General features: G+C 38.0%; 2 protein-coding genes across 3 annotated transcripts; one reads left to right on the top strand and one right to left on the bottom strand.

The window, feature by feature from the left end:
- Positions 1-173: 173 nt before the first annotated feature.
- On the bottom strand, positions 174-4981 carry LOC103982237 (protein ARV 2). Its single transcript, XM_009399101.3, has 10 exons — positions 4716-4981; positions 4594-4641; positions 4165-4254; positions 3090-3135; positions 2918-3000; positions 2722-2816; positions 2213-2279; positions 2015-2090; positions 1256-1354; positions 174-471 (listed from the first exon to the last, which is right to left on the bottom strand). Exons 1-10 carry the CDS (start codon positions 4869-4871, stop codon positions 467-469), a joined length of 765 nt encoding a protein of 254 aa, XP_009397376.2. The 5' UTR covers positions 4872-4981; the 3' UTR covers positions 174-466.
- A 689-nt stretch (positions 4982-5670) lies between these two features.
- On the top strand, positions 5671-8119 carry LOC135611299 (uncharacterized). 2 transcript variants are annotated; one of them, XM_065106933.1, is made up of 3 exons: positions 5671-5826; positions 6363-6447; positions 6548-8119. In XM_065106933.1, the coding sequence occupies exon 3, from the start codon at positions 6634-6636 to the stop codon at positions 7723-7725; it is 1092 nt and encodes a 363-aa protein (XP_064963005.1). In that variant the 5' UTR covers positions 5671-5826; positions 6363-6447; positions 6548-6633; the 3' UTR covers positions 7726-8119. The 2 variants fall into 2 exon arrangements, with proteins under 2 accessions (XP_064963005.1, XP_064963006.1); XM_065106934.1 differs by having other exon boundaries at positions 5678-5826; positions 6375-6447.
- The last annotated feature ends 6201 nt before the right edge of the window (positions 8120-14320 follow it).

Below are 14320 nucleotides of genomic sequence, written 5' to 3'. Positions count from 1 at the left end.
TCCTCCTTCCTCATCATATGGCTTTGTGATTTACATCAGCTGAGCTCTCATGTTCCAAGGGAATATGGGATTATTAGCCTTGTTAATTTATTCAAAATGCTTGTTTCTGAGCTGTATGCAGACAAAAGTTAGTTCTGGATGGAATGTGAAAAGGCTTCACGAGGAAACAGAGATTAAGATCCAGAGCTGTATGCACCCATGTAGATGCCATTAGCATGCTCCTGAAGCATGTCACAGTTTGAACCTAGCAGGTAAATTACATGACAGATTGATGTTTCATTCATGGCAAACCACACATCTGTTCTCATCGACTTCACATATCAAAGAAACTGCAGTGTCAGAAAATGATTTGGCTAAGAGTTTATCACCATGTCAAGGTAGAAGACCAGTGCATTCATACACCAAGAAAGAATACATAAGCTTTGCCATCCCCATCTCATGCTCCAAGAACCTTGTCATGTGGCCTCTAACCTGCATCAAGTGGGATCATTACATTTCCTCTACACATCCACTTTTGTGACTGCTTAGAATGATATTTCCTGGCTAAAGTGTTGAAATTGAGAACTTTGATTAGGTTCCTGAAGAGTTTGTAGAGCTAATTTCTGAGCATCAACTGATACATCACCCATCATAGATGGCCAACTTAGACCACAAGACAAGTAGCAAAATCCAAGTCTCAAATTAAAAGGGCAAGGAATGCTAAGGAGACTACTTTGCATGGCAGGAGCTGCTTAGTAGATGCTGTAAAGGAAAAACACTCCACAACCAGCTTCTCGGGGCGAGGAGGCAGGCAAGTGTTTTTGAGGTGAAGTATCCAATGCATGACTTTTCTCCAAACCACAATCCTTGCCGTAGAAAAAAAAAAAAAAAGATGATATGGCAGGAAAAACCAAGTTGTAGCACTTCATGCCCATCAGAGCAATCAGCACCATCATGTTGCTAAAGGAAGGCCTTTATCCATAGTTGCACTCTTTCTATAGACAAGTCAAATTTTGCAATTCAAGCATGGAAGATATCTAAGACAAACCCGGTAACAGGTGCTGTAGCCAATGATGTAGTCAGAATTCATTTATCTAATAAGTATTATGATGATTTGCAAGACAAAACTAAGTTGTAGCACCTCATGCTCATCAGAGTAATCAGCATCATGTGCTAAGGTAATGTCATAGGAAGGGCTTTCAAGCATAGTTGAACTGTTTCAGAATACAAATTTCTGCAACTTAAGATATAAGATATGTAACAATGTAAGACTAACCAGATAATAGATGTAACAACCAACGATCACTAAAGAACTTGGCTGCTTGTGCACCAAAGCACACTCCAAGGCACCCAGCAGTCTGCAACTCTGTTACCACTGTAAACAGAAAATTATAAAACTTTAGCACATGTAGCAAAATAGCATGAACAACAATCAAAACTGCAGCCAAGACACTTAACACGGTAAGCCCTTGTTACCATATGCCAAATGGTTTGTGGAGATACTAAATAGACATGATAGTTCATTGAGCAGACATTACCATACTAGCAAATTCTATATATCCAAACAGGATGGTCAGTTATAGAGTGCTAGCTGTTATTGACTAGCAACATGTGTTTAGGCCTCTGTTGATCCAATGTGAATATTAGTAAAGTATGAGGGAACAAAATAAATGTTCTACAGTAAAATTGCAGTTAGGGAAAAGGAGCTAAGTTGAAATGTAAAGCTAAGAGATGCAATGTCTTTGCAAGGAGTTTCTGAAATCTAAAAATAAGGGGTGCAAAGGGAAAAGGATAATAAGTTAAGAACAAGAAAAAGAGTGAGAATGGGAGTCTCTGAAATCTTTGGAGGGACAAATATGTTGATGTTTTTAATTAAGTGCAAGATGTTCATAAAAGCTTAGTTATTGGAAATTGTATCCCAAAGATTTAGAACCTTGTGCATTTAAAGTTCTTTGAAGAGCGGTACTTGTCATTAAATTAATGCATGCATTTGAACAAAGTGGAACACATAAAATTTAGTGTTTCAAATTCAAACCTCCTAAAGCCAGTGCATTTGATGACATAACAAGTATGTCAATGACAAGAAGAACAGAAGATGGGAACTCCCAGACCTGTACACAGCAAACAAATAGATATATAAGCAAAAGCAAAAGTAACTCTTTACACAAATCATAAGGTATCCTCTAGATGGAATATTACTTTACATTCAAGCAGAAGAATTGAGAATGCATACCATCATTGCTACTAAAAATAACTTGAAGTAGCTTGAAACAAGAATTGCCAGAAGAATTTGTCTGTATCTGAAACACAACAATAACATTTTAGAAACCGAGTGAACCATTACAAAATACATTAAGAAAAATCATAGATAGCCTTGAATAATTTGACATTGAACACTGGAGAGGTGACAGTTCCAAGAAACTGACACAAAATCTGATTATTAAATAATTCAATTCATAGAATGGCTGTAAATATACCACAATAATAAAGTTATTAGTTGCATATAACATACTATTAAAAAATTGAGGATATGAAATTTAACCCACAAGCTTTAAACAAAAAAATTTCAAAAAACAATAATCAACAAGCTAAAAATCTGTGGATCCAAGAACAAACTTTGCCAACAACAGATACTTCATCAATCAAATGAGAAATTGTGGATGTATACCTTTAGAAGTAACAGGTAAAAGAATAATCATTGATATAGGGATTGATAAATTATAGTAGAAGTGACATACCAACCTGCTAACATCAAATGACAAATTGAGCAGAAATCTAATTCCCAGAAGAACAACAGATATGAATATCAAATTTCCTAATAGAACATCCAACATCACCTATAATCAAATGAGTTAAAGCATCGTTACAATCAGTGGCAGGAAAATACTGGTAAAGTTAACACTAACAATATTAGTTTGCTACCACTGAGATATATCACCTTTCCACATGTCAAAAATGACAACAAAAGGCTCCTGGATGAATCCAGACAAGCTTTACTGTTCTTCAAGAGAGAAAACCTGCCTTATATTGTTAAGGTCTTAGGTAAAAAAGAAAAAAATTGTACATTTTAGGCAAAGATTATTATTTATTAAGCATAGCTGAATGGATACATGCATCTAAAAGAAAATAAAGTAAGCTTGACTTCCAGAGTATCCCCTGCAAATTGTGAGCCATTAACTTGTATAAGCAATAACCAAGACAGGAGTGCTTCATGCATAATAAATAATGCAATATTGCAAATCACTAGGTCTATTATTCTGCATTCTTAAGCAAAGCCATCTCAAAATCAAACAGAATAAGTTATTTGAAAAACATGAATATACTTGAAAGTTAAAACTCAAGATACGCATTTGGAGGACAATGGATGGATAAAATAAGAAATTACAAATCCCTGCATTTTAAAGTAAGGAAAGGTGCCATTTCCTATATGTTTCTTCTATAACCTAAAATTACATCTTGATCCTGTAAGAACTGAAATAAAACATGTTCTCTGATGACATTTTATATACACCCTCTTTTGTGAAAAGTTATTTTAGTTACAAGTAGCCTACATGAGTATGATCTAGGAGAAGTGGTTTTGGAAAGTGAAGATTCAATAGTCGTGTGTCACCAGAAGGAAATAGCATAAAAGCAACAATGTCGTGTTGGACTATTGTTTCCACAATCAAAAGACTTGGACTCAAGGAATTGAAACCAATCAGTAGCACATTTTTTCTTGTATTTATCCAATCTGTCAAGGAGGTAAATGTCAAAATTGATAATTTTGAAACCAGACATGAACGAAAACCATAAGAGTTGTTGGTTAAAATGTTCAAACAGCAACTGATATATAATGGAAAACACAGGATTAGTAATATAACTAACAGCATGGAACGACAACTACACATCATGGGTTTGCTATACTCTCCAGTGGATGATAATATAAATAGAAGAAATGACAAGATCTGTGCTTTCAAGAAAAAATATGGTGATTGTAAAGACAATACACTGGAATAAGTCAATTGAAGACTACATGGAATGATCAGAATGCAATGACTTCTACTGTTTTTACAAGTACAAAAAAGGAATTCAAACTACTGCATTTAGAGGAAAAGGAAAAACATGAAAAGTGCAGCACATAGACCTGAAAGAAGTATAAAGTGCAATTGACAAAAAAATTCAAAGAGGCAAAAACAAAATCTGTGCCTTTGAGTCGCCAGCACCTAAGTTCAGCATGTTAAATAACAAATGTCGGTAAGCTTTCCTCTTGTGCAGGATCATATCAATCAGAATTATCTGCATGAACAAATTCATGTTATCGACTATACTACAGAAGAAAAAAAAAAAAAAAAACCTGAAGTAAACTCAAAAAGAACCAGCGGCTGACAAATTCCCAAGCTCAGCAGCAGGGACTGTATCAAACTTGCCGTAAGGGCATTTGTATATAGGGCTAAAATGTTATGAGATCCATTCCCTTTATTTAAGCGAGTCATAATGGAAAAAGACTTGCCGCCGGGAAATCACATATTTAAGTAAAAATTACGAGCCCACGAAACTGCGAGTCAAGAATCTACAGAAGCATATCTACAAACACATTGTTGACGACATATTTATTGTGGGGAGACAGCAGACTACCATGAACTCGCACTCGATGTAGGGGTCAGCGACCGATTTGCAGTGCTCCTAAACGAACCCAACGTCAGTAGAACAATTACGCGGACAAGTTCAGCGAGAAGATATCGGTATGTCTCGCTTACGCATTTCATCAAACGGATGTTGCCGGGGGAGTACTGAACGAAGAGCGAGCGCATCCCCGAGCCGCAGTTCACGCAGCGGAGGAACCGCCGGTCGTCGACATTCTCTGTTGATCCCTCTCCGCTGTCACCGCCGGCGTTCGCGTTTGGGGCCACCATCCCCGCGTTAGAGCGAGTCGATCGCCCTCGATTCGATCAGAGCGTGTGAGAGAGGTGTCAATCGAAGTAGTGACGCAGAGAGAGTAGCGGGTTCCTAATGGCGGATCGGATATACGGATTCCGTTTACCCCCATCCGATCCACTTATAATTAATTACATATTATTCTTCTAGTTAGATCTCTTTAGCATCTAATCTGAAGCTCGATCAATCGATTTTACGACTCCTAAAGCACGCAAATTCCACCTCTTTGACTTAAGGTTTGGATTTTTTATAGTATTTTGACTTTCTTAACATCCAAAATCTTAAGTTACGGTTTCTGTCCTTCTAATTTACCATTGTGACCTTGGTCTAATTATTTTCCCCATGTCATATACTTGTCTCTTCTCATTGATTATATAATTAATTTTATGTCTAAAACATATATAATTATTTATTTTTCGCTTTATTTGGTCCAATCCGATGTTGATTTGATTCGAGAGCGGTCAAAGACATACTTTTGTCGCTACCTACAGCACAGGGAACACTCTTTCCGGCCAATGATCACAAATGCGCCACGCGCCCAGCGATCATCGGCGTTTACAGGAGTCCTGTGTTCCATATTTAGGAGGGTCTCTACCGCAGTAAAAGAAACAATCATGGTGATATCATCACTTGCTATGTGAAATTACTTAAAAGCCCATAAGGCATTGGGAGTCCTTCGCATACTTAAGGGTGTAACAGTAATTTAGCTATTTCTGTTATTTTGGATAAAAAGAAATAAATTAAAAACTAGTGACCTGTGATTGCTTCGGCCTCACCCTTATCTTCTTCCCATGGCCATTTTTAGTGCTCGTAAAATAAGGATTGGCGAGCGAGTCAATCAGATCTCCTGTAACGAGGAAACAGGGAAACGGAAAGAGACAGAAGGAGAGAATCAAGGGTTGCTCCCAGAACTTTAACCTTTGATCTCCTGAGGTGAGCTTTCCTCCTTTCTCTTTTATCCGGCTTGCATTTCTTTTGCTTCTTTGGTTGGGGCAATAAGGTCGATCAGCCCTTTGTTTTCCGAAGCAGATTTGGGGATCGAATCGATTTGAGTTCACAATCATTGGCCTTGATTGCCTGGTTTCGCCTTTCTTTTTCCATCTTCCCTCTTATCTAGGTGTTTGACGCGGCTCTGTTTCGTTCCCTTCTTTTGCCACCGGAACGATTAGGCGCTCGATGAAGATGAATGCCAATAGATGGCCTTTTTTTAGGGTTAAAAACGCGATTTTTGAGATTCTTGGTATCTCTTTGAGGAGATTTTAGCTAGAATATGCACGCACTAATTAATGGATCAAACAAAACCGAACTTGATGCTTGTTCTCCGTGCTTGCTTGATGTTTAAAATGGCTTGTATATGTCAACGCTTGCATGGTTAACATGGCACCGATCCTCTTCATGCTCTACCGTGCCACAGTTTTATTTCCTGTCACAAGAGATTGCTCAAAAAGTTCTTTTTCTCACTGTTTCAGTAAAATCCGCAGTTTTGGTGCCAACCGGTTGAGACATTGACGCAGCACCGAATCCACACTGCATCGCAACTCCGAAGCTATTTTGGTGATTCTGATTATGACACGCCTCAGATTTTTGCTGCCTTCTTTGGATTTTAACTTGATAAATGATCGTTCTTATTGTGCGTTCTTGTCACTTTTGTTAGGATCATTCCATGTGATGTCGAAGAAGCATGCTCAGAGCTTTTGTCTGCTGTCAGCATCAACCTGCATACCTTCGTAGGCCCCTGGCATGGCCAGGAGATCCCCCCATCCCCCTGCGGTCAAGAGGAAGCTCCACCACAGCCCTGTCCTGGCCCTTCTCATTCTCCTGCTCCCTGCCCTCCTCGTCGTGATCGTCTGCCACCGCCAGCAGATATCCTACTTCCTCCGCCCCATATGGGACACCCCGCCACGCCCGTTCGTCCGCCTTCCGCACTACTACGCGCAGGACTTGCCGATGGATCACCTCTGCCGCCTCCACGGCTGGAGCCTCCTGGCCGCCCCTCGCCGCGTCTTCGACGCCATCCTCTTCAGCAATGAGCTCGACATACTCGAGATCCGGTACCGCGAGCTCGCTCCTTATGTGCACAAGTTCGTGATCCTCGAGTCGAACATCACCTTCACGGGCATCGCCAAGCCACTCTATTTCGTCGAGAACTATGGCCGGTTCGAGCTCCTGAGCTCGAAGATAGTTCACGGAATCTTCTCAGGCGAGGCCGATCGCACGCCCGGCCGAGATCCTTTCCAGCTCGAGTTCAAGCAGCGGGTAGCCCTGAACTCCCTCCTCCGCGGGTCAGGCATCGCCCCTGGGGACGTCGTCATCATGTCCGACGCGGATGAGATCCCAAGCACTGAGACGATCAAGCTCCTGCAGTGGTGCGATGGCGTGCCGCCGGTGATGCACCTGGAGCTGAGGCACTACATGTACTCCTTCGAGTTTCCAGTGGACTATAGCAGTTGGCGAGCCACGGCGCACATGTTCCACCCGGGGACACGGTATCGGCATTCGAGGCAGACGGACCTGATACTGGCGGACGCAGGCTGGCACTGCAGCTTCTGCTTCAGAACGATGGAGGAGTTTGTGTTCAAGATGATGGCGTACAGCCATGCGGATCGCGTGCGGCGATCGAGCTTTTTGGATAACTCGAGAATTCAGAAGATTATCTGCGAAGGCAAAGATCTGTTCGACATGTTGCCCGAGGAGTATAGCTTCCAGGAGCTGATCAAGAAGATGGGTCCAATACCAAGATCAGCTTCAGCAGTGCATCTTCCGTCATACCTGCTGGAGAATGCTGATAAGTTCAGATTCCTGCTGCCCGGAGGATGTTTAAGGTCAAAATAGATGCTTGATTCTTGATCCTGTCCCCAGATTAGAGGAGAAAGATCTCTCAGAGAAGTTGAGTTTGTCTTACTCGATAAACATGTCATGATCTCCAGAAAATTGATATCCAGTATGAACTAGGCACACAAGCATTTTTCCTCGGGGAGACATTTCAAGAAATCTGCATCCATATCACAGAACATAGGTAGTACCATCAATGGCAGCTTTCAACCACCATCTGCAGAGCCACATATGCTTCAGTTGTTGATCATCCTTGCTGAAAAAACTGGAAAACAATGAGAGCAATTTGTTTGTAGATGAGAAGTTGGTAGTTCTAGTGTTTTCATGACTTGACATCTCAAATCTAATTTTATATGCACAATCAGAAAGAATGACAACAGTCAAAGTTCAAAGATTTCCTGCTTCTCCTCCATACCAGCTGTTCTGGGCACTGCAGAAACTTCCTGCTGTACCAGTAATCTAGATTTGCTTCTGATGATCATGTTGTGAGTCCAATTTCCAGGTACTGAAGAACTCAAATAACTCTTCAGAGGTCAAACTGAATTCACAATTTATTAGCTTCTTGCTGTTAATAACGACTACATCTTTGCTTCTAAAGAGAAGTCAACTCCTAACTTCTGAGGGAATTGTGCTGACTCAAATGTATCATGTATTTTGATGCCCATCCCTGGTTGTGTATTGGAGAACAAAGCTTAGTAATGCCCCTACTGAATCCTTCGATCTATGCTATCGCAGGCTCTATAAGACCTTTCTAAGTTAAAGACTGTAAAGTCATGTAATGGACATTGAGAACAGAGATCAACAATACCCACCTGCTTATCTTCTCCCAAAACGATTGATGTCCCACTTGCATACTAGAATGCATGAAGGTCTGAGCGAGCCATGAAGAACATGGTGTCTCTGTCCTTCATTGCCCTGATAACCACTCACAATCTGCAAAAGGATCAACAGAGCTTGATCACTGCCTTCATGAAAGGAGGAAATAATATTGGTAGTAGTTAAAGAAGATCACAGGTTTATACTAATGCTATTGCTGAAACATAAGCACGTTAATTGATGTAGCTATTTGGATTTGTACACATGATGTGGTACGGATCCGAAAAGTTTATTGGACTCGATATCAGGATCCGCATCAAAAGTTTCGGTGCGGGAGCATCTCGACCGTCCATCGCTTGGGTATTTTGATCCGCGATTTCTGGATGGGGATTTGCAACCCTCGTTCTAATTGGGGAACGCCATGGTCTCTCTCTTCTCCCCCGTTCCTCTCCCCACCTCTCCATCGGCGACAGGGCCTCCGCTGATCAACAGGAATGCTCGACAGGTGGATGTACAGAATTATCGAGGCCATTACCGAGTCCTAGAGCAGAAGCATAGTGAGGTGACGAGAGGCAACTCCTTGATGGCGATCGGTAAGCAAGTCTCCGGAACCTGTCAATTTTGCTGGGTGAGCTTTCACAAGCATCCCTCGATACTTTGCCTGCGAAGTGTTCGACGTTTTGGTTTATATTCCAAATGCATCTTATCACAGCTAGTTTTGACCCATTTCATGTATTATTGAATAATACGTCAAAATGTATCAACTATTTAGAATCATCTTCACAGCACTTCTGATCACAATTGGATTTGAATCAGAATTAAATTGAAACCGAACCGTATGACTCGACCGATTATTGATTCCAAATCGAAACTAGAACTGTTAGTTTTAATTCTCCTTAGAATCATCGGTTCCACGGTATTAAAGAAAAAAAAAAAGGGCCCAATTATTGTCCGGCTTTATCGATCGATCGTCCGGATGATCATTGCACACCCGCAACACTTTCGTCCGTAGATAGTTCATTACTTTTGTTTACTTGTACATGTTTGATAACATGTTTTACTTTACCTTATTTTTGTGTGTTTTTGTTTGAAAACTATGAATAGGAATAGTTTACAAGGTTGTAGAGTGATCAGAATAAACAAAATTATTCTAAAATGACCTAGTTTTCATATGTCATGATCTATTTTCTATAAGTTATGATGCGGTACGAAATATCAATTATCTTAGTACCTTAGAACCATCCGAATGGCACGGGACTAAATGGAGTTTGAGATAGTGTTAAGTGCTGATTGAATTTACAAGTTCATGTGTAAAGCATACAAGATATTGCTAACACGCTTAACACTAGGTGAACAGTCGATTATTTGTTTGTCTCCTAAAGTCATTATTTTCTCATTCTTTTTTTTTTTTCTCTTGCACATCAAGTGTTTGTTGAATTGCTTGTCAAGCTATTCTCTTTGCGAGATGTTGGGACTTGTCTGTCACTTATTTTAAAATTAATTAATTTATTTTTTCATAAGTCCTTAGAGACCTAAGCTAGGTTGTAACTAGGTTAATCCTTTATAGAAAAATAGCATAAGATTACCTTACGACTTGGGTAATTTCAATTAAATCCATGATAATGTGATCTCAAAGCGGGCAAGTAGTTCAAGCAAATAACAAAAGTTCATAATATCATCATGGCAAAACATCATGGTGAATCAAGCAAGATAGGATAAGTCGGACTATTATCCTAAGTAGCAGCATGTGGGCTTTAAGTACAAACTCACTCTCAAGCTATTAGAGCCACTTAAAATGAGTGTCGTAGCAAAAATGATGAGTGAGAAGTTAGCTATTCTCCACTCCACGAGTGAAAGAAACGCAATCCGAAGCGCCAACTAAAAAGAGAAGCCATAAGGAGAGGCTTACAAATGCAGACACCCACCTTGATATCATCAAAGCAAATCTAGAAAAACTCTATCAAGGCCAACGAAGGCTTCTTAAGGTAGAGGACTCACATGAGGATATGATTTTATTCTTGGGCACTAAATCAACGGAGAATCCATTCAGATGAACAAATAAGAGCTATAGATTATGACGGAGTGGCAAACACCAAAGAATGTATCAAAGCTGATATCATTCTTTAGTTTCATCAACTATTATCAGTACTTTATAACTGAGTACTTGAAGTGCGTAGCTCTACCGATGATGTTGTTAAAGAGGGAGCAACCTTAGCGATGGTCACACAAATATGAAGTGACATTCCAAGACCTAAATGTTACTATATTAAAAGAATCGACAATTAAATTGTCGGACTATAGGAAGCCCTTTGAAGTCAATACAGATGCTTCATACTTCGCTATTAGGGGAGAACTTATATAGGAGGGTCACTCGGTGGCCTACAAACGCCACAAGCTCAATAAGACCGAGAGATAATATTCGATGCAAGAGAAGGAGATGATAGTGGTGGTCCATTATTTATGAGTATGATGACATTATCTTCTTGGAAGACGATTTATGTTAAAGACGAACAATATCGTATTGAGTTACTTCTAAACTCAAAAGAAGCTCTCCTTACAGCAAGCTCAATGGCAAGACTTCCTAGTTGAATTTGACATGATAATGGAGTATGAGCTCGGAAAAGCAAATATCGTGGCTGATGCATTGAGTAAGAAAGTGGAGCTGATGAATACCGTGCAACTAGAAGATGGAGGCCAAGCAAGTCAGCTAAACTCCAACTTCCTTTTTATGATCAGGAATGGATTATATAGTGATCCCCAAATAGTAACCCTGATGCAACTTATTAAAGAAGGCAAGACATAATGATTTTAGGTCCAAGAGGGACTCATCTATACTAAGGAGAATAGAGTTTATGTTCCCCGAATAGATAATTTGAAGCATAAACTCTTAAGAAAGTGTCACGATTCTCTATGAGCAAGACATCTGGGTATTCACTAAATGTTAGCTCTCATGGAGAGGGTCTTCTATTAGTAAAAAATGAGGACTAATATAGAGGAATATGTTTAGACATGCCTTACTTGTCAAAAAGATAAGATAGAGCAACAACAACTGATTATACTTATGAAGCAGTTGCTCGTATTAGAAAAGCATGAAAAAGTATTTCTTTGGACTTCATATCAAGCTTATCGATAGTAGAGAGACTTGGATCGATAGTAGAGGTCTATCGGTTTTCAAAATATGCAATATTTATTGTTACACCCTTACATTGCTCAGCGAAGGAGGCAATCAAGTTGATAATGAAGAATATGGTGAAATATTTAAGAGTTCTACATAATATCATTAGCGATCGAGACACACGATTCTTAGGACGATTTTGGATCTAGCTGTTCAAATTACTGAGATCTAAGTTATACTTCTCCACAAGTCTCTACTCCTAGATGGATAGCCAAACAAAAAGAATAAATTTATTTCTTGAGCAAGATCTTCGGTACTACGTGAGTGCCAAATAATGGAATTGGGTGACGTTGTTAGATATAGCTTAATTCTCCTATGACTTGCAGCGAAGCTTTACCTCAAACAAGAGCCCTTACAAGATCATTATTGAATAGCACTCATCAACTCTTCACACCATAGTTATTGATTATATCGGGAGTAGCCCATCAGGGTATCACTTTACAAGGAATAACACTGAAACATAGATATTACCTAGCCATACTTAGAGAAGGTGATCAAAAAGATAAAGAAGTAGATAGATTTGGGAAGTTGACCACATGAGTTCAAAGTCGATGACTTACTATTAGTAAAATTTCAACTAACATCATTTTAATTCTTTAGGCATAAAGTGCATAAGCGACTAGTGTACAAGTATAAAGGCTCATTCCCAATTATCAGAAGATAATATCTCAGTTACATCCAATTAAAAGTTTATTACTCAGGCTCATAAGATACCTTTTGAAATATTTCAATTGGCTATCTCTTACCAGAGCCTCTTACCAAAAAGTAAGTTGAAGTAATTTTAGCAGATCGAAAGATAAAACTACCTAATAGAGAAGTACAAATTGAGGACTTAGTGAAGTAACAAACACTTTTCCAAGCTAGTTGGGAACTCAAAAATGGCTTATGGTATGAAGAAGTAATAATCAAAGCATACAAGTAATCGTCAATAGTTTAAGCAGGGGAACATACTCATAACACTTTCGCCAACAAACCATTCATTACTTTTTTTTTTTTACATATGTTTGACAACATATTTTACCTTATTTTTATTTTTTTTTCCTTTAAAACTGTGAGCAGGAATAGTTTGCAATGCTACAAAGTGACTACCCACTAGAATGGATAAAACTATCCTAGAATTGCTTAGTTTTCGTATGTCATGATTTATTTTCTGTAGGTAATAGTATGAAATATCAGTTATCTCAACACACTAGATCCACCTAGGTGGGACAACGCTAGATGAGGGTTTGGAGTAGTATTCAATATTGATTGAATTCATAAGTTTGTATGTAAAACTTATGAGAATTTGTCGATGTATCTTCCACTCGATGAGCAGTTAGTTATTTGTGAACTTATGATTGTTTATTTATTTTTTAAAGTCCTTGTTTTTTTTTTTTTTTTGCATAATAAGTATTTATTGAATTACTTGTAAAGCTATTCTCTTTATGAGATGTCATTGTCAACCGCTTATTTTTTGAACTAATCAATTTTCTTTTTTATAAATCTTTATGAGATTGTAATTAGGTTGATCCTTTACAAATAGATAATGCAAGAGCATTTCATGACTTAGATAATTTTAGTTAAATTTATGATAAACCATTGGGCTCAAATGATCAACCCAATAGTCGGCCAACGATATAGTGCTTGTCAAATGATCAATTTGCCACGCTTAATAGTTTACAAGCATTAAAAATAAATAAAAAACTTATAAATGCCCCCTCAAATTCTTTATTTTTTATTAAGCATTCATAATATGTTGTTAAGCTTTGTCTCTCATTTTTTTAAAATAAGCCATCACTTTACCAAAGTCCCTTTTAAAAATTTGACTGAACCTAAGAAAGTTACATTTTTCAAGCTAATCCGTATGATAGCTAAAGTAAATCGAGCATTTCTAAGCTAAGATCCGACATCTCAATGGCTCCTTCTATGTCATTTGTAATTATTGTGACCAAATTTTAAAATACAAAAGAGGAGGATATGAAACTTTTCCCAAGCATGCTAACAAGATTCATCCAACAATGGAAAAAAAAAAAAAAAAAAAAAAGTCAAACATAAATTTTTTGAGTATCCCACTAATCTCACATTATTATTATTTTTAAAATCTCAAGCAGTAGTTGGATTAATTTCTATCGAACATTTATTTTTTCTAATTTTGATGAGAAAATCAAATTTGTTAATTATTATTAAGACGTTTTGAATCTCATGTTTCTTGAACGACTCTTACTCTTATTTTACTTTTTTTTAAAGAGTTTTATAAAAATTATTTCGAGCTTTTGATAATCGTGTTTCTATTTATGTTAGATATTTTAACATAAATAATATATTATTAATAAATTATTTTTTTAGAGTTTTTGATAAATAATATATTGTTAATAATATTTTTAGATGAGTTAAGGTCCATTTTAATCCTTCGAGTTTTGGCCATGAACCTCTTAAATATTTATGATTTACTCGTATCTAAAATAATCCTTATATTTTTAAAAACCTAACGTATAAGCTCTTTTAATCAAGTTTGAGTTAACAAACATTAGAATATGCTTACGTTAACTCATAATAAACATTAATATAATGTTGTGTATAATTTATATTTTAAAAAAAATTAAAACATTCATCAATAGCGGGAGG

The sequence above is a fragment of the Musa acuminata genome, chromosome BXJ2-4 (assembly GCF_036884655.1).
Source record: "Musa acuminata AAA Group cultivar baxijiao chromosome BXJ2-4, Cavendish_Baxijiao_AAA, whole genome shotgun sequence".
Taxonomy (NCBI): domain Eukaryota; kingdom Viridiplantae; phylum Streptophyta; class Magnoliopsida; order Zingiberales; family Musaceae; genus Musa; species Musa acuminata.
This window is presented reverse-complemented; position numbering and strand designations above follow the sequence as displayed.